The 27,745-nt window shown below is 46.4% G+C and overlaps 1 protein-coding gene across 1 annotated transcript; it reads left to right on the top strand.

The window, feature by feature from the left end:
- Window positions 1-1,284: 1,284 nt before the first annotated feature.
- On the top strand, window positions 1,285-27,703 carry LOC127610039 (serine protease HTRA1A-like). Its single transcript, XM_052079757.1, has 9 exons — window positions 1,285-2,150; window positions 9,366-9,465; window positions 10,137-10,341; window positions 22,338-22,532; window positions 22,614-22,646; window positions 23,186-23,300; window positions 24,665-24,722; window positions 24,852-24,947; window positions 27,027-27,703. Exons 1-9 carry the CDS (start codon window positions 1,556-1,558, stop codon window positions 27,193-27,195), a joined length of 1,566 nt encoding a protein of 521 aa, XP_051935717.1. The 5' UTR covers window positions 1,285-1,555; the 3' UTR covers window positions 27,196-27,703.
- The last annotated feature ends 42 nt before the right edge of the window (window positions 27,704-27,745 follow it).

The raw sequence follows: 27,745 nt of genomic DNA, 5'->3' as shown, positions 1-27,745 counted from the left end.
GTAAACACCAAAGGCAATCAATCTGGAGTCGTTAGGCGCCTCGTGCCACAATGCAACCCACTGTGGCTTGTGTCGTTGCTTTTTAATGGCTCACACGAGGCAAGGGAAAGTGTCGAGTTTAAGAGAAGAGACCCCCGCCCCAAACAAGGGGTCTCGGTCCTTGGGTTTAACACGGTCATGCCTCTGTGTCCAAACAGGCCAAATAAAAAATGGCAACTCCAAGATTATTCAATCAGGGGCCGTTTCATGAGGTACACAATTGCAGGAGGGAAGTCTTCTGGGTGCTGATTGTGTTTTCCTGGACGCCTTGGATCAACATTTTCCGATGAATCTAAATCATTAGCATCCTTTACAAGAACCCCTATATTTTTAAATCATATTACCTGATACTGATGCCTGCGATCAGGACTCACCCATCCTAAATATACTATACATCAATGATCACGCCCAAAAATGCACATTGGAAAATGAACCCACAGCCACATTGCTTTCTGTAGGCTTAAAAAGCAGGACTGAAGAGGAATAACGGGCGGCCCAGTAGTCCAGTGGTTAGCACGTGGGCTTCACAGTGCAGAGGTACCGGGTTCGATTCCAGCTCCGGCCTCCCTGTGTGGCGTTTGCATGTTCTCCCCGGGCCTGCGTGGGTTTTCTCCGGGTGCTCCGGTTTCCTCCCACATTCCGAAAATATGCATGGCAGGCTGATTGAACACTCTAAATTGTCCCTAGGTGTGAGTGTGAGTGCGAATGGTTGTTCGTCTCTGTGTGCCCTGCGATTGGTTGGCAACCGATTCAGGGTGTCCCCCGCCTACTGCCCGGAGACAGCTGGGATAGGCTCCAGCACCCCCCGCCACCCTAGTGAGGATCAAGCGGTTAGGAAGATGAATGATTGAATGAATGAATGAAGAGGAATAACATTTAATAATCTGAAAGTACGTCATGTTTTCGTTCTTTCAAATTTACCCGGTATCAAAATGCAGTATATAATATGTCCCTACCTGGTGGTAGACATAGGAATTACACACGACATAAACAAGCTCACAATGGAGAGTTTACTGTATCAGGTAAATGTTACACTGTTACAGATTCATATTTGGTGAAGCTTCCAGAATTATTAATTTTTTTGTTAATGCAGTTATAAGACAACATACAAAGAGCAATATATGTGAGCTTGCTGACAATGACAGCAAATCATATTATTTTAATGAGACACACCGTGGACCATGCTGTGAGTGGGACGTGCCCAAATGATATTCATCCACTGAAAATGGGATAAAATATTGTTTTTTTTTTAATGTGAGGACTCATTGTTTGCAAAGGTTTGACGACGATAATTTATGATTCTGCTCCATTTTAATGATGACTGAGTGATTCTGATGAGGTCATCAAAGGCACTTTAGATGGTCAATTTGGTGCCGTTCCCAAATTACACTGTTGGCCATGGTGGCGGTTTGTGACGCCATTCAAGAGTTTGGCTGGCCTACGTCATGAAGGTTCAGCCAATCAGAAGTCTTGCTGTGGCGCTCGAGAACGAGAGAGAGAGAGAGAGAGAGAGGGCATGGATGAGAGCCAGCGGAGCGTAAACTCAGCTGGAATTTCTTTTCTCTCTCCTCAGTCGTCCTCAGCTCTCACTGCAAGCGCAGCACACCAACTCCCCTACCCAAACAACAAAAAAAAAAACGTTTTCTCCTCCAGTCCAATCATGTTTTGGTGTCTCTGCGCCATCCTAGCTTTAGCGGCCGACGCGCAAAATACCGGCCGCTTCGTGGTGGGCTGCCCGGCGCGCTGCGACAAGTCCATGTGCCCCCGACCTCCATCGTCCGACTGCCCGGCGGGACAGACCCTCGACGCGTGCCAGTGCTGCCCGGTGTGCGCGTCCGGCGAGGGCGAGGCGTGCAGCGGCAGCGGCAAACTCGGCGACCCGGTATGCGGAGAGGGCTTGGAATGCTCCGTGTCCGGCGGAGTGGGCTACACGGCCACCGTGCGCCGGAGGAGTAAGACGGGAATTTGCGCGTGCAAAGCCGCCGAACCCGTTTGCGGCAGCGACGGAGTGTCCTACCGGAACATCTGCGAGCTGAAGAGGGTCAGCCGCCGCGCTCAGAAGCTCCAGCAGCCGCCGGTGATCTTCATTCAGCGCGGGGCCTGCGGGAAAGGTACACCTGTCAACAACACGAGGACCGCGGGCCTCATGCGGCCCGCTCGGTCCTGGAATCCGGTCTACCGAGCATTCAGATTTAATGGTTTAATGTATCTATTTTTATTGTAAGCAAATAGATCGAAGCAAAAAAATGTGGAATTGCTTTCTTACAAATAGATTTTCACACATATATACATTAGAATATCCGTGATGAGTTTTTGCACGTTTCGATTCTAAATTACTTGTAAATGCTAACATTTTGACAATGCTGAGGGGAAATATGTGTTACCAGTACTTCATCAGTCGATTTAGGCCATTTGATAAAAATCAAGTCAAGTCAACAAGTCAAGTCAACAGTATTTATAGAGCACTTTCAAACAGCCATCGCTGCATACAAAGTGCTGTACATGGAGCGATTTAACATATACAATAAACAGTAAGACGAATCAGTAATAAGTAATAAGTAATAAGGCGGTAGAAAGCACCAAGCAGTAAAAACAATAGCAAATCTAAGTCATGCTGAGTCAAACGCCAAAGAATACAAGTGAGTTTTGAGGAGGGATTTAAACACATAGTTCACACCCAATCAATGTAAAGTCCACAATTTTATACTTTGTGCATTTTGTGACATAATTGTCAGGTACACTTTCAAAATCTAATGAGATCCAGGACAAGCTAAACAAATGTGCAATTTCACCAAGATAAATAGATTAGCGTTGTGGTAAACTGCCACCAGGCATGCTTCCATGTAATGTTTGCGCACATTTTCGTCCAAAACCAACAACAGCGCAATCTTTGTTGGCATGTGAATTGGAATGTAGCATAATCCTATCATAAATACTGCATTTCTTGCATCTGTGCTGCAATACCTTGGTGACATATGTCGCAGTCACAGTTCAACAACAGCGAAAAAAAATCACGCTTTGATGTCCTCGGAGTGACGTTCCGCCGTGTCATTTCCCTTCTTTAAATACACACAAAAGGCTGGCGAGCGTGACCTCGTGAATGGACTTTGGTGGTTTGATGTGGAGTCGGCGACACACGGTGCCAGGTTGTCGTGGTTAGAACAAGCTCCTATTCTGTTGTGTTGCTGCGCGTTCTTCAAGTGCGCCCTTTTAACTTTTGACTCGGCGCATGATGTCATAATGTAACGCGGTGCTCATGTGGACTTCATCTACTTGATCAGAAACACGCCGGCTGCGAGAGAGTAAATTACCCGAGCAGACGGGAATGTTTTTCTATCTAAAATGGTAGACCTGCACTCCACGAGGATGTCATGTGAAAAGCATTTCACTCTAATCAGCGGAGATCCAAACTCAATCTTGGCTTACTCATCGACAGCGGAACCTCGGAGTTGGTCACGATACCCAGAAAGTCAATTTAAACCGCCTGCTCGAACCAACGCTGGTCAACGGCTTGTATTTCATTCATAAAAATGCAACGAATTATTGTTTTGATCTTTTTTTCCCCTCGCAGTGCAGCACAGTCCTCTTTATTGCAGATGAGCTGGCCTGCACTTTGCAGAGAAAATACCAACATCGGGTCTAACCCGCCTCCACGTGAATTTACAGCCGTCATGCAATACGATCCCACTCAGTTGATACCAATTGCGACCTTTTTTAAATTGAACCGTGTACTCATGATGGCTGCTGATTCCAGGCACTGATACTGACATCCAAGGCTGACGGAACATTTCTCTGTGTGAATTCCATCTTTTGATATCCTCTCATATGTCAATTAAGACATAATTGACATATGAGTATGAGTATAAGTATGGGCGGCCCGGTAGTCCAGTGGTTAGCACGTCGGCTTCACAGTGCAGAGGTACCGGGTTCGATTCCAGCTCCGGCCTCCCTGTGTGGAGTTTGCATGTTCTCCCCGGGCCTGCGTGGGTTTTCTCCGGGTGCTCCGGTTTCCTCCCACATTCCAAAAACATGCATGGCAGGCTGATTGGACGGTCTAAATTGTCCCTAGGTGTGAGTGTGAGTGCGAATGGTTGTTCGTCCCTGTGTGCCCTGCGATTGGCTGGCTACCGATTCAGGGTGTCCCCCGCCTACTGCCCGGAGACAGCTGGGATAGGCTCCAGCACCCCCCGCGACCCTAGTGAGGATCAAGCGGTTAGGAAGATGAATGAATGAATGAGTATGAGTATGTTTAATTTTAATACTGATGTTGGATTAGCGTGTTGCTACTGAAACGTATCCGGTTAGTTGCGGTTAGTATTAGCTTAGTTGCTAATTCCAGCCAGGTGGTACAATGACTCAAAACATTTACCTGCTTACATCAACTACGGATAATGGAATATTTTTATTATTCGAGTGCACGGATAAAATATATTATCCCGGTGACCACAGTACAGGCAAATGCACACGTACAGTCGAAATGTACTTTGGAATACCGGATTCAGCGTGACGTGCAGCAGGCTCGTTTGTTTTCTTACAGAGCATACTGTGAAAATCGCACCGCTCACGTTGCTGGAATTAATGTCGCTAGTCGCCTTAGCCGCTAGAGCCGCTAAATATAGCCACCAAATCGCTAAGTTGGCAGCACTGGCAAGTGAGTTTGGCAATTAGCTCCTCTCCATTCGCAGCCATGCAGTTAGAAGAAAACGATGCACGTCAGTTATCGCTAAATGGGTAAAGAATTCATTCAATTCCGCTGGATTTGGTTTGTGTTCTTTCTAACGAACCTGTCGGGAATATTTTGGTTGGTCCGATCAAAAAAAAAAAAAAAAAAAAGGAGAGGGCGCAAAAAAAATTGGCCTATTTCGATTTTCATGACCGCTCGATGGGTTTGGTTCCCTCACGGAAATCTACGATCAGGGTGGAAGGCGGTCTCCAAGTGGCCATTTCACAGATCTGTGATCTCCCTCGCTAAATTCACATCCCGTTGCGTGATTTTTAAACGTGATGAGGGCAGCCGCTTTTATTGGCAGCCAATCGAGTTGATTGTGTTAACACCCACAACGGCGCAAAACGCCTGTTTTTAAGTCTTTCAATTCCGACCATTAGAAAGAAAAGAAAAAAGACTCTACCTCATATTCGGGTCTGTTTCACTCAAAGCGTTATTTGAGAACACTTCTATCCACATATGAAAGAGGCCTGGGTTGGATTTTTGGGGAAAACAAAAAACTCCATCGTAATACGGAAACAATCGGATACATCACAAGCGGATTACGGTAAACAATCCGGGATTGATACAACCATCGCCCTAGTGACAAAAGTACCAAAAGTACCATGTAATCACGTAACGGCATGCAAATGTTGACGTCAAGATTATTCAGTGGTCCCTGGAAAAAAAATATCTCCCCTGCGATCAAAAAGTTTGCGAAGCCCTCCACCAGAGCGCTTTCACATATTGCCGAGCTCGAGTCACCCCCGACTAGATCGATGAAGCAGGCGCACTTTGAATGGCGACCATCCAACACCTGTTGTCTCCCGCTGCGCCCAAACCGAGCCAAGGCCAGTCAGTCGTCACTCTCCTTTCTGTCTCCGTCTCCTTCTCAAGCTCCGCCGCCGCCCTCAAACCGTAAATCACTCTCGGTGGTCACATGACGGAACGTCTGCCTTTGATTGGAAGCCATCGTCCCTCCTCGGGCAGACGGCGCAGAGGGAAAATGCAAAATTAGCAACCCGGCCTTTTCGGGGGGGGGGGGGTTGACGGGCACATCAAAAGAGGCGTGCGGGCGCGGCGGTTCGAGCGGCCCGTTGTTTGTTTGTCACTCGTGAGCGAGAGGAACGGCGACCGTCTCGCTACTGTTTTTTTTTTCTTTTTTTGCGATGCTCCTGCAGCGAGAATTTCCACAGCTGCACTGAAACGTGGAACGTTTTGTTTGGCGACGGAAGAAAAACGCCGCCCGTCGTTGCTGCTGCTGCTCTGGGGGAAGTTCATGTGGAAAGGAAGTTTTAAAGCAAATGAGCACCCCCCCCCCCCCCTCCAAATCCTTTCATCTCGCTATTAAGGTGCTCTGCAACGGGCCCACATTTGAAAAAAAGAAATTCATGATCTCACTTTCTGTCCGGGTGTGCATATAAAATCTCTAAAGTGTTGCTTCTGGCAGGATAACGCTTGCTCCGCCCCCCCCCCACCCCCACCCCCCTAAGGATTAGACTCGCTTTAAATTGGCCAACTTTGCTTTTATACACATTTTAAACGCATTATGCGGAGGCTATTGACGGTGATGTTGAGTGAGGAAACTGGGCAAGGGAGTGTTTCTCGGAGGGAGGGCGTTCCAAGTCCAGACGCTGCAAATATTTTCGACACAACGGCTGAGAAAATGCCAACGTGAGGAATTTGTTTTGGATCTCGCTGCGCGCGGAGGACTCGTGCGTTCCCGCTAATCACAAACGGCGCTTTATGCGCAGCAGCACATTTCACAGCTCAATGATTCTTGCGCCGTGACCTCTGTGACCTCTTCCATCGCGTAACCGGGAGATGCAAGATCTCTGTTCTCCCTGTTTTTGTCCTAAGAGAAAACCGATGGCGCTCGGAGAGATGGATGGTCGGACAGTAAACGAGAGGAAGCGATGAACGTGTGAATCGGGAGGAAGGAGGGACAGAAAATGAAGGGCGGGCGAAAGGACAGTCTGACGGATGGGTGGATTAAGGGATGAGGGCATAATGAAAGGAGGCATGATAGATGTCTGGGGTGAATTGAAGGATGGACGAAAAGAGGGAGGAGAGGTGGGCGGGGGAGGCCGGGTCAATTAAATGACCGATGGACGAAGGGTGGATAATGAATGGGAGGAGGGAAAAAAAAGGGGATGGATTGAAGGGCGGATGGATGGAGGCCGCACTGTCAAAGCTAATGCGAAATCTTACCGAAAATTAGGCAAAAAGTCATCGGGTTCAGAATTCTGCTGCTGCCGAAATGATGACTAGAACTCCGAGAGACCGGATTAAAAAAAAAAAAAAAAAAAAAATCAAAATCGCATTGGCATCCTTTTCCCATCTCAAATTCCGAGCTTGTGCTGAATTAACTCCCTGGGGTGGGGTGGATCAGTGAGTTCATTCAAACGTATAATTGTGTCGTCAGGTGAGAGTGATTTCGCAATCATTAAAAAAAAAAAAAATCATGACTCCCCCTGCAGACCTGCCCTATTTTTGTTTCACTCTCATCCTTTCCCACAACCCCACCTCCGCACTTTCAAGTGCGAGACTTGGCGGCAGCCTTCGGACCCCAAATGATCACCTTCGAGGAACCCCTAATGACTGATATTTTGAAAAATCAAAGCGCCACAGCGTCTTTGAGAAGGGGGGAGCGCCGCTAAAAAGTGTCGAGCCGGTGCCGAGCGTAATTACCAGGTGGACCTCCAAACGTTTCCTGACTTGCCTGGCGCTGCGTTGCGCAAATGAATGCTTGCTCGGTGGGCTGGCCTGGGGAAGGTAGCAGCCAACGACCTGTGTGTGTGTGTGTGTGTTAGGGCTTCTTGAAGAAATGTACGATATTTAAAACCAAGGTGGTGAGATAAGGCTGAAGGTGAAGGTTAGGAATGCCAGGGTTGTGTGTGTGTGTATATTGATATGCACGTGCGCATACGCGCGTGAGCGTGCGGTGGCGTTGTGTGTGTCTGTTTTGAAACACTTCTGATACTCAATTTGAATGAATATCAAGTTTTATAAAGGATCGTCGGAGATAGGCAGCCAGAAATAACGACAAGACACTTCTGGTTACCAACAATAGGCACTTTATTGGTCCCACACAGAAATGATAACACAGTTCAAACAAGTTGTATGAAGCTAAAGAACTCTTAAGAAAACCTTTATTAGTCTCGCAATGGAGAAATTCCAGATTCACAGCAGCAAAGTTATGAAAGGAAGAAGTAGAACAACAAAAAAATAGGAGCTGCTGGAAAGGCAGCCACTCTCGCGGCGCCATTTTGAAGTCAAAATAACAAAAATAACACAACACAATACATAGGACACAGACAGTCGTGCAATCTTCACCACATTTCTGCATACACTTTGTTGTCTAGATGAAAGAGAAGAGGATCAAAGTGTCCTTTCACCAGTGGATCAGTGACGTCATGCTGAAAATGTGCACACGTCTGCTACAAGCAAGGTTTAGAAAGCAAACACGAAGCTGTAGCGTCCATTGACGAAAAGAGATTAGTTCACTTCTCCTATCCCACGTAATCCGCTTCAAACTCCAAGCTGCGACTCCCAGTTCCAAATCTGCATTGGCGCTCACGCTCCTTTCTACTCATCGTCGGCTGCTCAAGCCTTACATCCATCCAGCCGCAGACCGTTCAACAGCACCGATCTCTCCGCTGAACAAAGCGGGGCTGTGAAAAACGCTGCCCATAACAGGCGCAAGACACAAGCGCCCCAGGACTGTCCAACAACGACAGTCAAATGGCGCCGACATTCCTCCAGTCAAAAACAGTGCTGGTATACCCATGCTGCCGAGAAGGCGCAACCACCAAGCACAGAGTCTCCTCCTTGATGAATGTCGTGGCCAAAAAATGCTGAAAAAGGTCCACATCAAGTCCACACGACGTAACAACAAACACAAAGTGACAAAAGAAACACAAGAACAACAAAAAAAGCAAGGCTCATGAGAGCACTTGCTGACGGCTGCCTTCTCGGGCGCCATCTTGACTTCCCGTATCTTACATCTTGGCGTCTTACCGTATGCCATTAGGGTGGAGAGCCAACACCCTCAGCAGAGTGAGCTTCAATACAAGCTGGGCGTTCGTACGCTAACCCACAGCAGACTCTGCTGAGGAGCATCGCTCCCCTCCTTTTATCCTCTAAAGTGTGTGCGTCGGGAGGGGTGAGTGGCCATTCTCATCCCTCCCTACGCCACACTGTTTGTTGTATAACCAAGTGGCATTGATCGCAATCAAGTTTCGACAATTCAAGCAAAGCAGACTATGAAGTCGTCAAAGCAGGCTCCAGAGTCCATCTCTAAAGTTGCTTAGGCAAGCAAGTTACCAAGTCATGCAATCATCTCAAAGCAGGTTTCAAGTGTTTTTCACTGAGAAGATATACATTGATTAAAGAAAATATCACAAAATATCTTAATATACCATTGTCAGACCCGAGCGAGACGGTCTGCGTCGCGCCACAACTGTCATTTCCTCCCTTCGTATGACAAAGACAAGTTGTTTGTATTCTTACGTCACTCAGCGTGTCGCTTTTTGACTTGTGTTTGTGTGTAGTTGTCTCATATCCAACGTGTGTGTGTGTGTGTGTGTGTGTGTGTGTGTGTCCGACTTTGCATTTCCAGCTCAGGACAACCCAGACAGCCCGAGACACAAGTACAACTTCATTGCGGACGTGGTGGAGAAAATTGCGCCAGCTGTGGTTCACATTGAGCTCTACCGCAAGTAAGAAGCACGCACCTGTGTGTGTGTGTGTGTATGTGCGGGTGTGCGTTTTCTTTTCTATGTGTGTGTGTGGGGGTGTGTGTGCTCTCAAATTTACAGCCCACCTGCGTACTCGAGCGCCAGAGCTCACCAGCATGCGGTGCTCTTTCCTAGCCACATATTTTGTCTTTTTCCTCATGCACCTTCCCGCTTCCTGTTTTTTTTTGGGGGGGGGGGGGGTCACCTGTGTGACCGGCCTCCCCCTGTAGCTCCTCCTTGGGGTTGGGTGTCGCACCGCGACGTGTCTCCCAAGTCTGAGTCATCCCTCTCAAATCTGTCTCTCATTTAAAGCGCCGCTGCTTTTGTTTGATTTGACACAGGAGTTGCGACGAGGAGGTTTTCTGGTTGACGTCCAGGAAAATTTCCGCAAACTTTCCACCGTGGAGCTGTTCTGGGTTTATTCGTTTAGTTTTTCAAAAAGCAGAGCCGCGTTAAAAAAAATGTGCCTTGCAAATGTGATATTTTTGAAGTTGGTAGGAGAAAATATCACAGAATAGACTTAAGGGACATACAGTATGGTGTCCATCAAGGTTCACTGGCCAGTACTCTTCTGTTTATCATTTGCTCAACTGTTATTTGTGTGATGATTGTTATTATAAATGGTAATTAATTCGTGTTCTTTTCTTGATCAGGATGACGTACTCCAAGCGCGAAGTGGCCGTGGCCAGCGGCTCGGGCTTTGTGGTGGCCGATGACGGCCAGATCGTGACAAACGCGCACGTGGTGGCCAACAAGCACCGTGTCAAAGTGGAGCTCAAGAGCGGCGCCATCTACGACGCCAAAATCAAGGATGTGGATGAACGCTCCGACATCGCCCTCATCAAGATCGAAGCGCCGGTGAGTACTGAGAACATTCATTCATTCATTCATTCATCTTCAGAGCCGCTTGATCCTCACTAGGGTCGCGGGGGGTGCTGGAGCCTATCCCAGCTGTCTTCGGGCAGTAGGCGGGGGACACCCTGAATCGGTTGCCAGCCAATCGAACAACCATCCGCACTCACACTCACACCCAGGGACAATTTAGAGCGTCTAATCAGCCTGCCATGCATGTTTTTGGAATGTGGGAGGAAACCGGAGCACCCGGAGAAAACCCACGCAGGCCCGGGGAGAACATGCAAACTCCACACAGGGAGGCCGGAGCTGGAATCGAACCCCGTACCTCTGCACTGTGAAGCCGACGTGCTAACCACTGGACTCTACCGGGCCGCCTACTGAGAACATCTTTTGGGTAATCGATTTGCGTACTGGAATATGGTGAAACCCCCGTTTAACACCTAAACATTCATCCAAACGAAAGTCAGCTAGTTTAATGCTAACATAGGATGAGAAACACCATTGACGGCAACTGGAAATTAGCATGAACGTTACTGTTACGCTACATATAAACCTTCAGATAAACCACTGCGAGTTTAACTCAAATGGAGCGGCAGCATTTAAAAAGCAAGGCATACTTTGCGTAAAAACGTCACCAGTGCTAATGCTCAACAGTCAATGCAAAATCTCATTGACAGGCTAACGGAAAACTAACATCGACTTCCAGGATAAAATAACGAATATTCCTCCCCAAACACTGCAGTAACACATAATGGAGCGGCAGCATTTAAAAGCAAGGCATTCTTTGCGTAAAAACGTCACCAGTGCTAATGCTCAACAGTCAATGCAAAATCACATTGACAGGCTAACGGAAAACTAGCATCGACTTCCAGGATAAAATAACTAATATTCCTCCGCAAACACTGCAGTAACACATAAAGGCAGGTCATATAGCTACACTCAAAGGCACATTCATCTTCCTAACTTCTTCTCCTCTTGAATGTGTGTGCATGCATGGATGGCCCCACACTGCCCCTCGGAGGCCAACACATGCACAAACTTTAAACTTGAAATCAGTGGAAAATGATGTTCATTCATAATTGGGATTCCAATATCAATCAAAGCCACGGTGATTTGAATTTGTTTCCGTTATTTTCTGGCCCTCGGAGGCTAGAAGTGTCCCTATGACATTTTTCTAAACAGTTCCAGTTTTCTGTCAGGAGGCCATTAAGGTTCGGTTCCAAACCTCCATGTGATGATGACCAAGGAAGCTCGAGTTTCATGTGCAGGACTCTCAAAGCGCCACTGCGGTGCCCCGTTCAACTAAATCAACACGTGGTCTCGCTGCTGTGTCGTTCCTCATTTTAACTGCACGGGTGGTTGTCTGCTGGTGGTAAATCACAATAATGCCGTCGGAGGAAAGTGAGAATCCAGGTGTGGCCCCAAAGAAGTAGAGGGGGGCGGGGGGTTGTTATAGGATTAGCGTTAGCTTCTTTTTGGGTCCCACTCGTTACGGTGCTATTATTCCTGGTATTTAAGTAGAAAATACACATACCTTCCGGTTTTAATTTTTTTTTTTTGGGGGGGGGGGGGTCATTATTGTTTTCAATTAGGCTGTCAACATCAAAGTGTACTGAGTCATCTTTGCTCATTCAACTGCTTTTGAACAGCATTTGTCAGCCCACCTGGGTAACGCGCTTAGCGGCTAGCTGTTAGCCACACGCAGCCAACCGCTGTGAAATGGCCCCGCATTATACACTGCCAGCGTGATTAATTTGAGTTTTTTTTTTGCATCCTTATTTAGCGATTGAACGTTCAGTTTGCCTTCTGATCACATTGGCTCCGTTTTACCGTCATGTACAGCACGAACAATCGTTATCTGTGGCTAGCTTGATTTCGCTTCCTGAAGGTGCACATCAAATAAATGAAGGCTCGAGACTGAAAAAAAAATCCTCAAGCATTAAAAAAAAAAATTGAGGTACTCAAATGACTCAAACTCATGTCACACCTCATCGTTAGCTTGTTTGCCGCACAGTTCTGAGCTTAATGAGGACAAGCACGATCTAAATTGAACGGATCAATGTTTACTTGAGTGTTTATGTAAATACTAAAGGCATAATTAGAGCGTTGGATGAACCTAGCGTGTTTTCGGGCAGCTGTGGAAGCCACACAAGCGTAGCGGGAAAACGTGCAAATTCAGCAGAGGAAGGACCCGTGCCAACACTTGAACCCAGTGGTTGTTATGAGGCAGCAGTGCTTAACCACTCATCCAGCGTAATGTCACAGGCTTACACTTGCTGGTGGGAAAAAAGAGCTTTAAAACAACAACGCATCTCTCACTATCCGTCTGTGTTTATTTCTCCGTCTGCTGGACGCGAGGCATTCACGCGACGTGCGAATGCCTCCGTGCAGGAATGCACGGTGCACACGTACTTTTTTTTTAACAGTTTAACCAGTTTTTTTTGTTTGTTTGTTAATGTGAGAGATTCCTGTAACCAAGGGTGAGAATTTTGTAGTTCAGCATGCTGGTCAGCTGGCCCCGTGACATTTGAATGTCTTCTTCTTCTTATGCTTTGTTGTTTTTCTTGTTTGTCTTTTTTTTTTTTTTGGTTCACCATCTCATCCTGTAATAAAGGCATGAAATCAGGCAGCCGAAGCGCTTGATGAGAGCTTTTTCCCCCTCCCGGGGGCTTTCCTGCTCGGATCGTCTTGCATCAGACGCCATGCCGCTGTCTCTGCGCTGTCATTATATTTGTTTTTGTTGTGGGGACACTGCGAAGACGTAGATGAAGACGGTGCTGGCGTCCTGGCTGATGCCGCAGAGAAGTGAACTTGCGCTTGACTGCTGTTGCATTCCGTTGAATGACTTAACTGCTCGCTAAACGTTCAACTATAATGGAATGAGCGTGATGCATCCCATTTTTGCATTTGTTCAACACTTTTAGGCTAGTTCGCACTAATGCTTAATGTAACGTTAATTTAGATGTGACCGTTGAGTTCTGTTCCCACGTTGTCAATGTAACCTGAAATCGGAACGCGCCGCAGTAAGTCACTAAACCAGGGGTGTCCAAACTTTTTGCCAAGGGGGCCAGATTTTATGTGGTAAAATGTCGGGGGGCCGACCTTGGCTGACATTCTTTACATTGAACAATACATATGACATATCAGTCAATATAAACACGGAGTGATGTCTTGTTAACTCGTGAGTGATGCCCTCTAGTGTCTAAATGCTATTACTCATTTAGTGAATGCTATTACTCATTTAGCCACTAGAGGGAAGCAGTACTCTATGAAACATCACTCACCAGTCTACGAGACCTCAGTCAATGCAACACGTGTTCCATTGCGTCCAACCTGCGGGCCAGACGGCACTGATTTTATGACAGGGGGCGAGGGCCGGATGAAATTCGACCGCGGGCCGGATTTGGCCCCCGGGCCGGACTTTGGACATGCCTGCACTAAACTATGCTAATGTGGTAGCGAAATCAATCAAAAAAATTGATTAAAAAATTGTAAGAAAACACTTGGAGTACATAATTGTAAAAAAACACTACGAAAACCAATCAGTATCATGCTAACTGAGCGCAACTCCAGATTGTTACACCGCTGCGCAAACCATCTTATTGAGCCCCCCCCCGTTCATAACCTCAAATTTCGGGACCGCCGTAAATTGAGAACCCCGTGTAGAATGCAAAGACTTCTTTGTCTCATTTGTCCATTGGCCAAAGTGGACTTGATTCCATTCCCGAGGTTTGCGGTCGAGCCCTTAAACTCTGAGGAATACATTACGTCTGGAACTTCAGAGGATATGGGAAGAGGGGTGAGGTGGGGTGGGGTGGGGTGGGGGGGGATGTGGTTATGGGAGGACAAGGGGGTTGAGAAAGAAGGGGACCGGGGAGGAAAAAGCAGCAATGCGGTCAGCTGCTCGAGAAAATGGATGGTCTGTTTCGTCTTTTGAGGCTTTCTGTGAGCACCGTGGCACGTGGCATCGCAAAATAAAGATGCACAGTCAAGTATCATCACGGTATCATTATTTCACTCAAAAAGTGGATGGAGTCACTAGCGTAGCCGCTTGGAATTGATTCATGTGTCATGGAAGCTCTGAAAGTCTTGAAAGCTTCAACTTGTAAGAGCGTGGTAGAGCATTTTACAGGCTGGTTCCTGTATCATAGCTTAGCTTTTCAGAAGGCCAAACATGATTTTACGAGCGGAATAAAACCCGCAAACGTTTGGCCTGGACAGTACGCATGTTGAAAGATGTGTACTGAGTACAGGGAGAAAAAACAGAAATGATGAAATAGTACGGTTGGCCACTTTGCTTTCTTCTTAGCTAACATTAGCTTAGCTGCTCGATGTTCTCTTCAGCTTAGCATGAGTGTAAGTTTAGGGCTTGGTTGTTTTTAGCTGATCATGTATGATTTGGGGCGGCCCGGTAGTCCAGTGGTTAGCACGTCGGCTTCACAGTGCAGAGGTACTGGGTTCGATTCCAGCTCCGGCCTCCCTGTTTGGAGTTTGCATGTTCTCCCCGGGCTTGCGTGGGTTTTCTCCGGGTGCTCCGGTTTCCTCCCACATTCCAAAAACATGTGTAGCAGGCTGATTGAACACTCTAAATTGTCCCGAGGTGTGAGTGTGAGCGTGGATGGTAGTTCATCTCTGTGTGCCCTGTGATTGGCAACCGATTCGGGTTCTCCCCGGGCCTGCGTGGGTTTTCTCCGGGTGCTCCAGTTTCCTCCCACATTCCAAAAACATGCGTAGCAGGCTGATTGAACACTCTAAATTGTCCCTAGGTGTGAGTGTGAGCTTGGATGGTTGTTCGTTTCTGTGTGCCCTGCGATTGGCTGGCAACCGATTCGGGGTGTCCCCCCGCCTACTGCCCGAAGACAGCTGGGATAGGCTCCAGCACCCCCCGCGACCCTAGTGAGGATCAAGCGGCTCGGAAGATGAATGAATGAATGAATGTATGATTTACATTGTTAATGATAATTGTTAATTGCAAATAATAATCATCACAGAAATTCCTGAGGATGTTGCGTTTCTTGATTATGCTGGAATAATGCCGAAATCCAGCGAATAGGGAGAAAGCTTGCTCGCAGCTAAAATGCGAGCTAAACCAATTCAACTTCTTAATCTTTAAGATTTGTCCATGAAGGAAAATTCATAGTTGACTAACCAGCGATCGTCACTTGTATTCTTTGGCGTTCGACTCAGCATGACTTGGATTTGCTCTTGATTTTACTGCTTGGTGCTTTCTACCGCCTTTAGTACCGATTCGTCTTACTGTTTATTGTGTATGTTAAGTCGCTCCATGTACAGCAGTTTGTATGCAGCCATGGCTGTTTGAAAGTGCTCTAGAAATACTGTTGACTTGACTTGACTTGACGATCGCTAGCAGCTAAACGTTAACTGACACAATTCAAATTTAAATTTTGGGAGTGAAGGACTTGTCCAACAAGACAAATGTTTTTTTTATTTTTTTTTTTTATACATACGGAGGGAAGCACCATAGAATTTTAAAATGCATTCAAGAAAAAAATCCCCTCAAAATTCCCGGGGAATCAGACTGGCACATGAGAAAATCTGGCCAAAGCGAAGCCTCGTGAATACTTTTAAATACACCGCGAGAGCAGAACTGCAGTGAATCACCGACCATCCAAATATCAGCGCCTCATCTTAGCATTGCAGTGCCCAGAGGAACTGCACAGCATGTTTCCACCTATTATTATAAACCAAACATTCTCTGTGGGAAATTTGCTGCCTTTTTGCTGGTTTGGGGTTTTCAAGACGCTTTAGGAAACATGTCTACGTTTATTTGCCGAGAGGAAAAAAAAAATAATAATAAAAAGATCCTGTGTCTGTATATGAAATGTGCTCCGGCCATCATCTTGTTATCTTCTCTATCGGCTACGCATTTCCTCAGGAAGTACGAGATTCTCTCACATCACATCTCTGGATAATCAGTGGCTGCCGACAAAACTATGCGTATACTGTATGCGTGTGTGTGTGTGTGTGTGTTTGAGTGGAAGACGAGTTAGCAGGAACAGGGACGGCTGCAAGTGTGTTTGCCAGTGGAAAGACCTTCATAGACAGCCCAAGAAGAATGAATCACTTCATTTTCTCCCTCTGTTTGACCCCCAGCTTTGCTCATCTCCTCATCTCTTGTCCCGTGGAAACCAAACACCTTCAAAATTCCGAAGAGAGAAAAAAAAAAGAGACTAAATTTAACACTCACACGCTCTCGATGCGTATCCCGGAAAGACTTTCCTGCAATGGATTTGTGGTTATTGAGACTTAACTGACCTTAACAAACTGCTGTGAGTTATGACTGAGTCACTTTTCCCAAGTCATTCGTTGAAGTGCAGAGAGGACCGTTCGGTTGTACATCTGCTCAGGAGTGAGCGACAAGGCTTTGCATTTATTGTTCAACAGAGAACTGTTAAAGTCAAACATGAATAGTGCAAGGAGGGGGGTGGGGGGACATCTATTGGAGAGGAGGCTTTCATTTTTGCCAAGTGTTGTGCATGGTTGACCCAGCTGTACATTAGATTGGGTTACAAGGGGAAAGATATCGCATGTCTGCCTACCTGTTATTTTACGTATTTACTAACGGGGCAAAAGGAGGCGTGTATTTGAGAGGAGGGCCTTTTATTTTTTTTTTTATAGTCATGTGAATGGGTGATCCTTCTCTCGATTGATTAGTTGACAGAATTGTTGCAAGGAGAAAACGGCCACTTTGATGCTTTCCTGTTATTTTATTGACTAAAGACGTAAAAAAGGAGTCATTTATTTGTCCTTTATTTTTTTTTTTTTTACAATGTCTTGTGACCCTGCTGTATATTGGTTAGTCAACAGAATGGCTACAAGGGTAAAGGGGATGCATGAATGCCCATCTGATGTTTGATTACTGAGGGCATCCATCGCGCTCGAGGGGAGGCATTTAGTTGTTCAACAAAAGCATTGGCGGCCATTTTGCTTTTTAACTGGCGGCCATCTTGCTTTTTAACTGGCCCTCGGACCCGCTTTCTGAGATTATACCAAGGCTCAGCATGATGCTCCATCCCACAAAGATGCCTCTCAAGTACGTTATAACTGAGTCAGGCATATGAAATCTCCATCCCACTCGTTACTCATTCTCAAACGTGTGTGTGTGTGTGTGTGTGTGTACGCATACGTTTGTACGCATACACAAGTCCACACATCCATGTCCACACACAGTATCCGCCCACGCTCGGGGGTCACGTCACATGTGGTCGGTCAGCATCACTTAAGTGTTCCACATAAGTATACGTTTGACGGTAAAGAAAATGGCCACGCCATGCCTCATCTCCTTCTCATCATTGTGATTTGGGAAGTTCAAAGAGTTCTCTTTTTGCGGCCCTCTCGCCAGAGCCTGAACACATCAAACGCGTATGCTTGCTCTTCTGTGAACTGCTGGACCTTTAGCAGCTCCACATGGAAGGAAACCCAAGTGCTTTTGTGCGACCGTGTCGACAAACGTTAGCGTGGCCTAGCTAGCTTAGCGTTGTGGCAATGGTGTGAGGGCGGCACTGACGAGCACCTGGGATAGTTTTGTCGGAGGACACTTGATAGACACTTTTAAGTAAATAGACTACAGTTGCATAATGGCCACCTTTCTTTCTAGTTTAGAACAACAGAGAAAAGTCTCGTAAGGACAAGTGGGTCAAGTCCAATTTAGAACAACAGAGTAGCGATTAGGACAAAATGACCCAGTCCAGTTCAGGACAACTGAATACAGTTCAGTTTTGGATAAGTGGTCCAGTCAAGTTTAGGACAATAGACTCTATTTCTGTTTAGAGGAACAGAGTCCAGCCCAGTTTAGAAGTACAGATTATGCTCCTGATTAGGATCTTTGGTCCAGTCCAGTTGAGGACAAAAGAGTCCAAGTCAGTTTAGGACAAGCGGGTCAAATCCAATGTAGGGCAAAAAAGACAAGGCAAGTTTATTTGTGAAGCACAGTTAAACAACAGGGTGGGTGATTCAAAGGACAATAAAAACATTAACATACTATTAAGAGTCCAAAATAGCTTAGGACTTAATAGTGGGTCCATTTCAGTTTGGGAAAAACAGTGTCTGTGCCAGTTTTTGACAATAGAGTTCACCGCAGTTTATGACAAGTGGGGCCGGTTCAGTTTCAGACATTAGATTGGGAAGTCAACACCATCTCCATCCTGAAAAGGGCCCGGCAGCGGATGTACTTCTTGAGGCTGCTTAGGAAGCATGGCCTGCCACAGGAGGTGCTACGACAGTTCTACACGGCAGTCATCGAATCAATCCTGTGTTCTTCCATCACGGTTTGGTTTGGGGCCGCCACAAAAAAGGACAAAATCCGACTTCAACGGACAGTTAGGACGGCAGAAAAAATCGTTGGCACCGCCCTACCCACTCTTGAGGACTTGCACACTGCAAGAATCAAGACAAGGGCACGGAAAATCCTCCTGGATCCCCCGCACCCTGCCCACCACCTCTTTCAGCCACTCCCCTCAGGCAGACGCTACAGATCCATGCGCACCAAATCCAGTAGACACTTAAACAGCTTCTTCCCTCTAGCCATTAACTCCTTAAACAGTCACTGACATAGTCACTCTTCTTGCACCACAAAATGGTACTACAAAACTACTGGTTACTCTAAAATGGTTCAATGATTTTGTTGTTTACGATGATACTAGTGCAGCGTGTTATACCGGAGACAAATTCCTTGTGTGTTGTACATACTTGGCCAATAAAGATGATTCTGATTCTGATAGATGACGTTCCAGTTTAGGACAAGTGAGCCTCGTCCAGTGTTAAGACAACAGAGTACAGTCCAGGTGAGGCCAACTGAGTCCAATCAAGTCTGGTACAGAATCCAATTTAAAGCAAGAGACTGCAGTCCAGGTTAGGAAAACAGAAGTTAGCTGACTGCATCTCTGTAACGCAAGTCTACCGGGATAGGGTTGCAGCGTTTGCCCTTTGTCGCGCATCAACAATGACGCTGCATTTGCACCTGGCTTCCATTAAACAGGAGTTAGTCTTGTTGCTTTTAACGGTGCCTTGAGGCAACCAAGCTAATAAACCTTTTAACACAGATGTTCCTTCTTTCCGTGGCAGTTGTGTACTTGCAGAGGAAGGGAGCAGGTCACATATGTGCAAGTCATAAATAGGGCTCGAGTCTTCACCATCAGGTTTCAAGCAAGTCCCAAGATACCGTTGCGGATATCGGTTCTCTCCTCTAACTTTTGACCACTGTGAATCAAGTTGTCACTCGGATCAAGTAAAACGAGTGTGAAAAAAATGTTCACTTTACAGGACAATCCAATTTTGTGGAAGTTTGGCCAGTCTGGTTTTAGACAACAAAACCCAGTCCAGTTTAGAACAACAGACTCCGGTCCTATTCGAAACAAAAGTGTCCTATTCTAGCTTAGGACAACTGAGTCCAATCCTTTCATTCATTCATTCATCTTCCTAACCGCTTGATCCTCACCAGGGTCGCGGGGGGTGCTGGAGCCTATCCCAGCTGTCTCCGGGCAGTACGCGGGGGACACCCTGAATCGGTTGCCAGCCAATCGCAGGGCACACAGAGACGAACAACCATCCACGCTCACACTCACACCTAGGGACAATTCAGAGTGTTCAATCAGCCTGCCATGCATGTTTTTGGAATGTGGGAGGAAACCGGAACACCCGGAGAAAACCCACGCAGGCCCGGGGATAACATGCAAACTCCACACAGGGAGGCCGGAGCTGGAATCGAACCCGGTACCTCTGCACTGTGAAGCCGACGTGCTAACCACTGGCTGAGTCCAATCAAATTTAGGAAAAGAGTCCTGTCCGGTTGAGAACAACAGTGTCCAGTTCGATGTAGGAAACGAGAGTCTAGTTCGGTCAATGGGTCCAAGTGATAGCTATGCTGTCCGTCTGTCCGACAGTCTGTTCGTCCATCGATCTGTCTGTTTTTCCATCTGTCCATCCATCTATCCCTCTGTCTCTCGGTCCTTCCATATAGCATGTGGTGGCTAATGATTAGCTTAAAAATTGCCCATCTTCCGAAGGCAAGTAGTTTGACTGTACCTAATGATGGTTGTCTTAAACGTTATTTTGCAGTGGTTTGGTTTCTCTCAACTTTCCCTTTTGTTGATTTATGATTTAGACTTTTTGTCCAAATTGTGTAGAATGGTCAGAAGTACATTGTGTGAGTGTGTTTGTGTGTTTGTGTTGCCATAGAGACTACTACTACTACTCATGTCAGGCGTCTGTGTGTGTTTGCACATGTCAAACACTGTCAGGGCTGCCTGCTTTATGCAGACACACACACACACACACACACACACGCATACACGGTGTGTTTGTGCCTGCAGGTATCACGTTTGCTTTTCGCACCGCAGCGTTGACCAGACAAACGCCACAATGTCCCGACGGAGGCGGTGGTCTCGCAGCAATGACGGGTGACAGGTTTGATCCCCACCACTGTGTCAGAATTGATATACTGTACATCACTAACTCAGTGTGAGTTTGTCAAAGTACAAGCTGTGGAATTTTCCTGAATTGGCTGCCCCAAACCGAAATGGCTTGGCAATTTAGCGTCGCCCATCTGTCAAGGATACTGGCTTGTGATCTGAGATCATTTGGAAAAAAAATGGCGCAAAATGTCTGCCTTGAGTTAAAATAGCTGATTTCCTACTGGTAGTCCAGTGGATAACACGTCGGCTTCACAGTGCAGAGGTACCGGGTTCGATTCCAGCTCCGGCCTCCCTGTGTGGAGTTTGCATGTTCTCCCCGGGCCTGCGTGGGTTTTCTCTGGGTGCTCCGGTTTCCTCCCACATTCCAAAAATATGCATGGGAGGCTGATTGGACGCTCTAAATTGTCCCGAGGTGTGAGTGTGAGTGTGAATGGTTGTTCGTCTCTGTGTGCCCTGCGATTGGCTGGCAACTGATCCAGGGTGTCCCCCGCCTACTGCCTGAAGACGGCTGGGATAGGCTCCAGCACCCCCCGCGACCCTAGTGAGGATTGAGCGGTTCAGAAAATGGATGGATGGAGGGTACTTATCATCGTTCATCTGGTTGGTTACTTGCTTCCAATTGGCGCTCAGTTGAACACATTTCAAGCCAAAATGGCTGCTTCAAACCAAAATGGCAGACTTCCTGTTTAGCCTGTGAAACTGGTAAATGTTTTTGTTTCCGAAACCTTTTCATTCATTCTAAGAAGGCGGTCTCCAAGGGCCCATTCCACAGCGACTCCACATCATCCGCAAGTGAGGGATCCTGCAGTTCCTTTCAAATGTATTTTGTAAGCGCCGATGTCCTGCATCTCCATGCCAAGTAGACCATCTCATTGATAGTTTTTTTTTTTGTGCGTTTCAACTCATTTTGAATCTTCCACTGCTTTGCTCGAAAGTACACAAAAGTACCTCTTATTATTTCCTTATGCAAGAGGCAAGTGTGTTGTTAAAGTGGCAGCGGCGTGATGTGGTTTGACTGCAGCCTTCCCAGCAGCATGAGATGATTTCACCAGCGTGGAGGGATAAATATAACCTTCCTTCTGTGTGTCTGCTTCTGCAGCATAAGCTGCCATGCTCCTCGGTTTGTAACTAAGTTGGCCACGCTGTCATTATTTACCTACACAAGCTGTTTTTTGTCCTTTTATTTTTTTTTTCCGAACATCTCTTTCCACGCATGTGCAGCAATACAGAAATGCTTTGTCGGCGAGGCTTTTCGATTCAGTAAATCACACCGGCGGCTAACGTTTTAGCATCCAGAGGGGATGCTGTGGGGAAAATGGAGTGAATGTTTTTGGGATGGGAGTGTCTAGTCTAGTGGGAGGCACCGATGGAGTTTTTTGGGGGGGTTTTTTCCCTTGTGAAAGCTTTTAAAAAAACGTGACTCATAAATGTGTCATAGGTGATTGATTGGATCATCGTTGGGGAGCATCAAACTCGACTGTAATTCTAAGATAACAGTTGGCTGCTGCGCACAAAACCGTCACAATTCAAATAAAATCCAGTGTTCCATTTTATTCCACTCTGCAGACCAAGCTCCCCGTGCTGCTGCTGGGCCGCTCGTCAGACCTGAGGCCGGGCGAGTTCGTGGTGGCCATCGGCAGCCCGTTTTCTCTGCAGAACACCGTCACCACGGGAATTGTCAGCACCACCCAGAGGGGGGGCCGGGAGCTCGGTCTGAGCAACTCTGACATGGACTACATCCAGACAGATGCCATTATCAACGTACGTGGCCTGTCATGATCAACATATAGGATACCTCCAAAACTATATATTCATTGTTTTTTTTTGTTGTTTTTTTGACAGTACGGCAATTCTGGTGGGCCGCTTGTTAATCTGGTAAGAGATTTTTATTTTTTATTTTTTATAGGAATGTTAAAAAACGTTTTTTTATTGTTTGGCATTTCATCCATCCATCCATCCATCCATCTTCTACCGCTTATCCGGGGCCGGGTCGCAGGGGCAACAGCTTTAGCAGGGAAGCCCAGACTTCCCTCTCCCTAGCTACTTCTTCCAGCTCTCCGCGGGGGATCCCGAGGCGTTCCCAGGCCAGCTGGGTGACATCGTCTCTCCAGCGTGTCCTGGGTCTTCCTCGGGGTCTCCTCCCGGTGGGACATGCCCGGAACACCTCACCAGGGAGGCGTTCAGGAGGCATCCGAATCAGATGCCCAAGCCACCTCATCTGGCTCCTCTCGATGTGGAGGAGAAGCGGCTCGACTCGGAGCCCCTCCCGGATGACCGAGCTTCTCACCTTATCTCTAAGGGAGAGCCCGGACACTGTTTGGCATTTCTGTATCATGAAACATTTCCGATCCGGGAACGTGAGTGCTTTTTCCTGCAGAATAAATCTAACAGGTTGCTTTTCATGATACTTTCAGGACGGGGAGGTGGTCGGAATCAATACATTAAAAGTCACTGCCGGCATTTCCTTCGCCATTCCCTCAGACAAGATTCAGCAGTTCTTGGCCGAGTCGTATGACAGACAGTCTCGAGGTGAGCTGAGCTGACAAGCGAGTTTTAAACGGATGCGTCTTCATCCATATCTGGTCACGAACTGAGAAATTAAACACACCGGGGTGACCCAAATATTTAAAGATAAGCTGTTACAAAAAGGAAAATGTCAATTTGATGTCCACTTTGAGCAAATATAGTGAAATTGGCAAAAAACTGGTGGCGGCGGAAAAAAAAAAAAATTGCAGCTCACGTCAAGCCTAAAGAAAACAAGATACGTGTAAAACTGTCCAAGGCGTTTATTAAAACCCGGAAGGAAAGTGGTTAACCAGCATCTTCCAGGCTGGAATATGGTTTGGGGGTTGGGGAGGGGGGGTGAGATGTGTTTAATAGTGACTGTAAAATTATTTCCACAAGCGTAATGTGAAAACAACTCGCAGGATTCAGACTTAACAGCTGTGTTGTCTTTAGGAAACCGCTTGTCATCTGCGAGGCTAATTGGGGGACGAGAAGGTGGCAGTTAAACGCTGATGATTGTGTTTGGTGCTGTTCTGAGGCGATGGGGTGGAGGGGGGTGGGGGGGGGGTCCTCAGATTAAGGCGACAGGCGTTGCCATGCCACCCGGCACCTTTTTATGTGGCAACTGCTCAAATGATCATTCAGGAGGGGGCGGTTTTACGATCGGGATTGGATTCAAATGGTCCAGTCGGGTCTTTCACATTATACTGACGCCCCCCCCCAAAAAAATGAGGTCAGCTGACTTCCTGAATGTTCTAAAAAGTTCTTAATGACACATGACGTAAACCCGACAAGACTCTGTGGGAAATAGTTTTCACAGTGGACTGATTCTTCACGAATTAACAAAAATAACGCTTGTCTAGAAGAAATCCACGTCCACAAACTATGGACAGGAATAAAATTCACTAAAAAGCAATAACAAAAAAGGAAAAAAAAATTGCCGAGAGATACATTTTTATGCCCATCAAAGATCTATCTATCAATCAGTGCACCTTTTAGTGTTAAAGTGAGACTAATTACGAGTTGTACATTTTAAAAAGATGTCACATTTGACCACATTATTGTAAACGACCAACGTTTCATCGGTGAACTTCCAAATTATTATTAAATACCGCACATGACAAAATGGTGAGTAGCTTCGCTTTTCGTGAAAGAAAATCCATCATCGGTCACGGACATAATTTGAATCGGATATCTCTACTTCATTTTTTGTTATTGTAAAGTGTCCTTGGGTGTCTTGAAAGGCGCTTATAAATAAAATGTATTATTATTATTATTATTATTTCCTCTGGTCGGTGGTTAGCGTGGGACACACTGTGTCACCATATATAGTCAGAAACACGTTTAAATGATAAGTGGATGAACGTCGTCTTCCTGTCCCTCTGCAGGCACGGCAGCTGCGAAAAAGAAATACATCGGCGTGAGGATGATGACTCTCACTCCAGCGTACGTTAACGCACGCCTATGTGTCACACGCTTCCTGCATGATTGATGATTTCACTTTCTGCGTACTGCCTTTTTTTCGTTACATCTGTTTTCCTTTTTTTTTTTTTACATGCACGTGCATGACTACAGCCTGGCCAAAGAGCTGAAGAGTCGACATCGAGACTTCCCTGACATTACCTCTGGCGCTTATGTCATGGAAGTCATTGCAAAGACGCCAGCTGCAGTGTGAGTGATAGTTTTCACACACACGTCCCCTAAAGGATAAACACATTTGGCGGTAAAGAATTCCCAGAGTGACGCTCTCTGAAGTACTTACACAATCAAAGCCGAGTCTGCGGATAGTTATCGGGGTACTTTATTTTGCGCGGAAGTAAAACGAAAGCGACGGCTGTTTGAATTTTTCTCTGTGTATTCAAGCAAGCCGCTTCCTTGATTAGATTGGACAATCTTCATCTTTGATCAATGGGGCAGAGGGAAGTTTTATTTGTATCTTATCAAGCCTTAGCCATTGCCGGATAGATCACAAGAGAGGTGTTATTATTTATCGTAATTCGGTCATTCTTGCAGAACCTCGCACAGAAAAAGACATGGATGGATGTAGGGATGATCGGATGAATGGATGGATGAACGGAAGATTGATAAATGGGGAGATGACGGATGGATGATGGATGGATGGACAGATGATAGATAAATGGAGAGATGACATGATGGATGGATGGATGGATGATAGATAAATGGAGAGATGACATGATGGATGGATGGATGGATGAATGGACAGATGATAGATAAATGGATGGATGGATGAACGGATGGACGGATGATAGATAAATTGAGAGATGACATGATGGATGGATGGACAGATGATAGATAAATGGAGAGATGACATGATGGATGGATGGACAGATGATAGATAAATGGGGAGATGACATGATGGATGGATGAATGGACAGATGATAGATAAAGGGATGGATGGATGGATTGATGTATGGATGGATGAATGGACAGATGATAGATAAATGGATGAATGGATGGATGGACAGATGATAGATAAATGGAGAGATGACATGATGGATGGATGGATTGATGTATGGATGGATGAATGGACAGATGATAGATAAATGGATGGATGGATGGACAGATGATAGATAGACAGATGATAGATAAATGGAGAGATGACATGATGGATGGATTGATGGATGGATGGATGAATGGACAGATGATAGATAAATGGATGGATGGATGGACAGATGATAGATAAATGGAGAGATGACATGATGGATGGATGGATGAATGGACAGATGATAGATAAATGGATGAATGGATGGATGGACAGATGATAGATAAATGGAGAGATGACATGATGGATGGATGGATTGATGTATGGATGGATGAAGGGACAGATGATAGATAAATGGATGGATGGATGGATGGACAGATGATAGCTAAATGGAGAGATGACATGATGGATGGATGGATTGATGTATGGATGGATGAATGGACAGATGATAGATGGATGGATGGATGGACAGATGATAGATAAATGGAGAGATGACATGATGGATGCATAGATAGATAGGTAGATAGATAGATAGATAGATAGATAGATAGATGGAGTGATTATATGGATAGATAGAGATACTGAAGATCTGTTCAGACTTTAATTCTGTGTCCCTGCCGCAAAGTGGCAACCGTGGGTCTTTTCTGATTGGCCACATCATGTGACTCACCTAAGGCAACCAAAACTGCTCCCTGCTCGACTTCCACCAACAACAAACCACGGGCGGGTTCCCAAAGCCTCCATGGCTGCCCCCGCCCATTCCAGTAGAGGGGGCGGAGAGGTGATTTGTCAGACGCTGAGATCAGCCGATTCTTCCAAAACCTCACGCCAGGAGGGTTCCTCTCCAGGGCCGCGGTTTTCCCGTCTCTGCCACCACCGGGCCCCGTTCGTGTCTAATATGCGCACAAACATATCTGTGGTGCACTTTGATGCTGTAAAAGGGGAGTGCGTGGGCCCGCTCGAGAGAACCTTCTATTAGCCTGATGGGCTACAGAGCAGGTTTGTAATAGCCGTCATGGAGGTTCTCTTGGCCCCACAACATGTTTTTACTATTTAAAATGAGGCGGTTAAAAAAAACAAAACAATAACTGATCACCAATCCGGCCACACGGTGGCGCCAACTTAAATAACTTGTTTATTTACGGCATTTTTAATTACTATTTAAAAACAATTCTAGGCCTTGGCTAGTTGCACCCTGACCTTTGTGACGTACTGAGCGACCGGTTTGTTCCTCACGCGTTTTGCAGCGGCGGCCTCAAAGAACACGACGTGATCATCTCCATCAACGGCAAGAGGATCTCCACGGCCAACGACGTCAGCGCCGCCGTCAAGAAGGACAAAAGCCTCAAGGTGGTGGTGCGCCGCGGCAACGAGGACGCCATCCTCACCGTTGTTCCTGTGGAGATCGACCCCTGACCTCTGGAACTGCAGCTAGGTTCTACTCGTTCACCGTTGGACTATGTGGTGGTTGTGTGTGTGTGTGTGGGTGGGTGTGTGTGTGTGTGGGGGGGGGGGGGGGGGGGGTTGGGGATTCTATGGACACACCATCCTCCTGTGAGTTGCCAGATTCTGGAACATTCTGGCGATATGCCTTGAAAATGAGCGACTGTACGGAATGCTGTAAAAAGCCATACTGTACTTCTTGTGTGTGTGCGCGCGCGTGCGTTTTCACGTTTTTTACTCTTTTTGGGTCACCACCAACAAACAAGAAGCTGTTTTTTGACATTTTATTTTATTTTTTTAATATTATTGCTCAGTCAGGCCTTCCTGTGCACTTTTGTAGCTATATCGAGACTCGCTGAGCACATCTAATGTGTATAATTATTGTGTTCTAACCTCTTTTTTTATTGGAACAAAAAAGTACTGTAGTAGATTTTGTTGGTTTCGTGACGTTGGACGGGAATAAATTTTGTTTCGCCTTTCATTTTTGAAGCGGTTTGCTGTCATTTGCACCCACAAATAAATG

Source organism: Hippocampus zosterae, chromosome 11, assembly GCF_025434085.1.
Source record: "Hippocampus zosterae strain Florida chromosome 11, ASM2543408v3, whole genome shotgun sequence".
In the NCBI taxonomy this organism is placed as follows: Eukaryota; Metazoa; Chordata; class Actinopteri; order Syngnathiformes; family Syngnathidae; genus Hippocampus; species Hippocampus zosterae.
The sequence above is the reverse complement of the archived record's forward strand: the minus strand, read 5'-3'. Positions and strand labels throughout refer to the sequence as shown.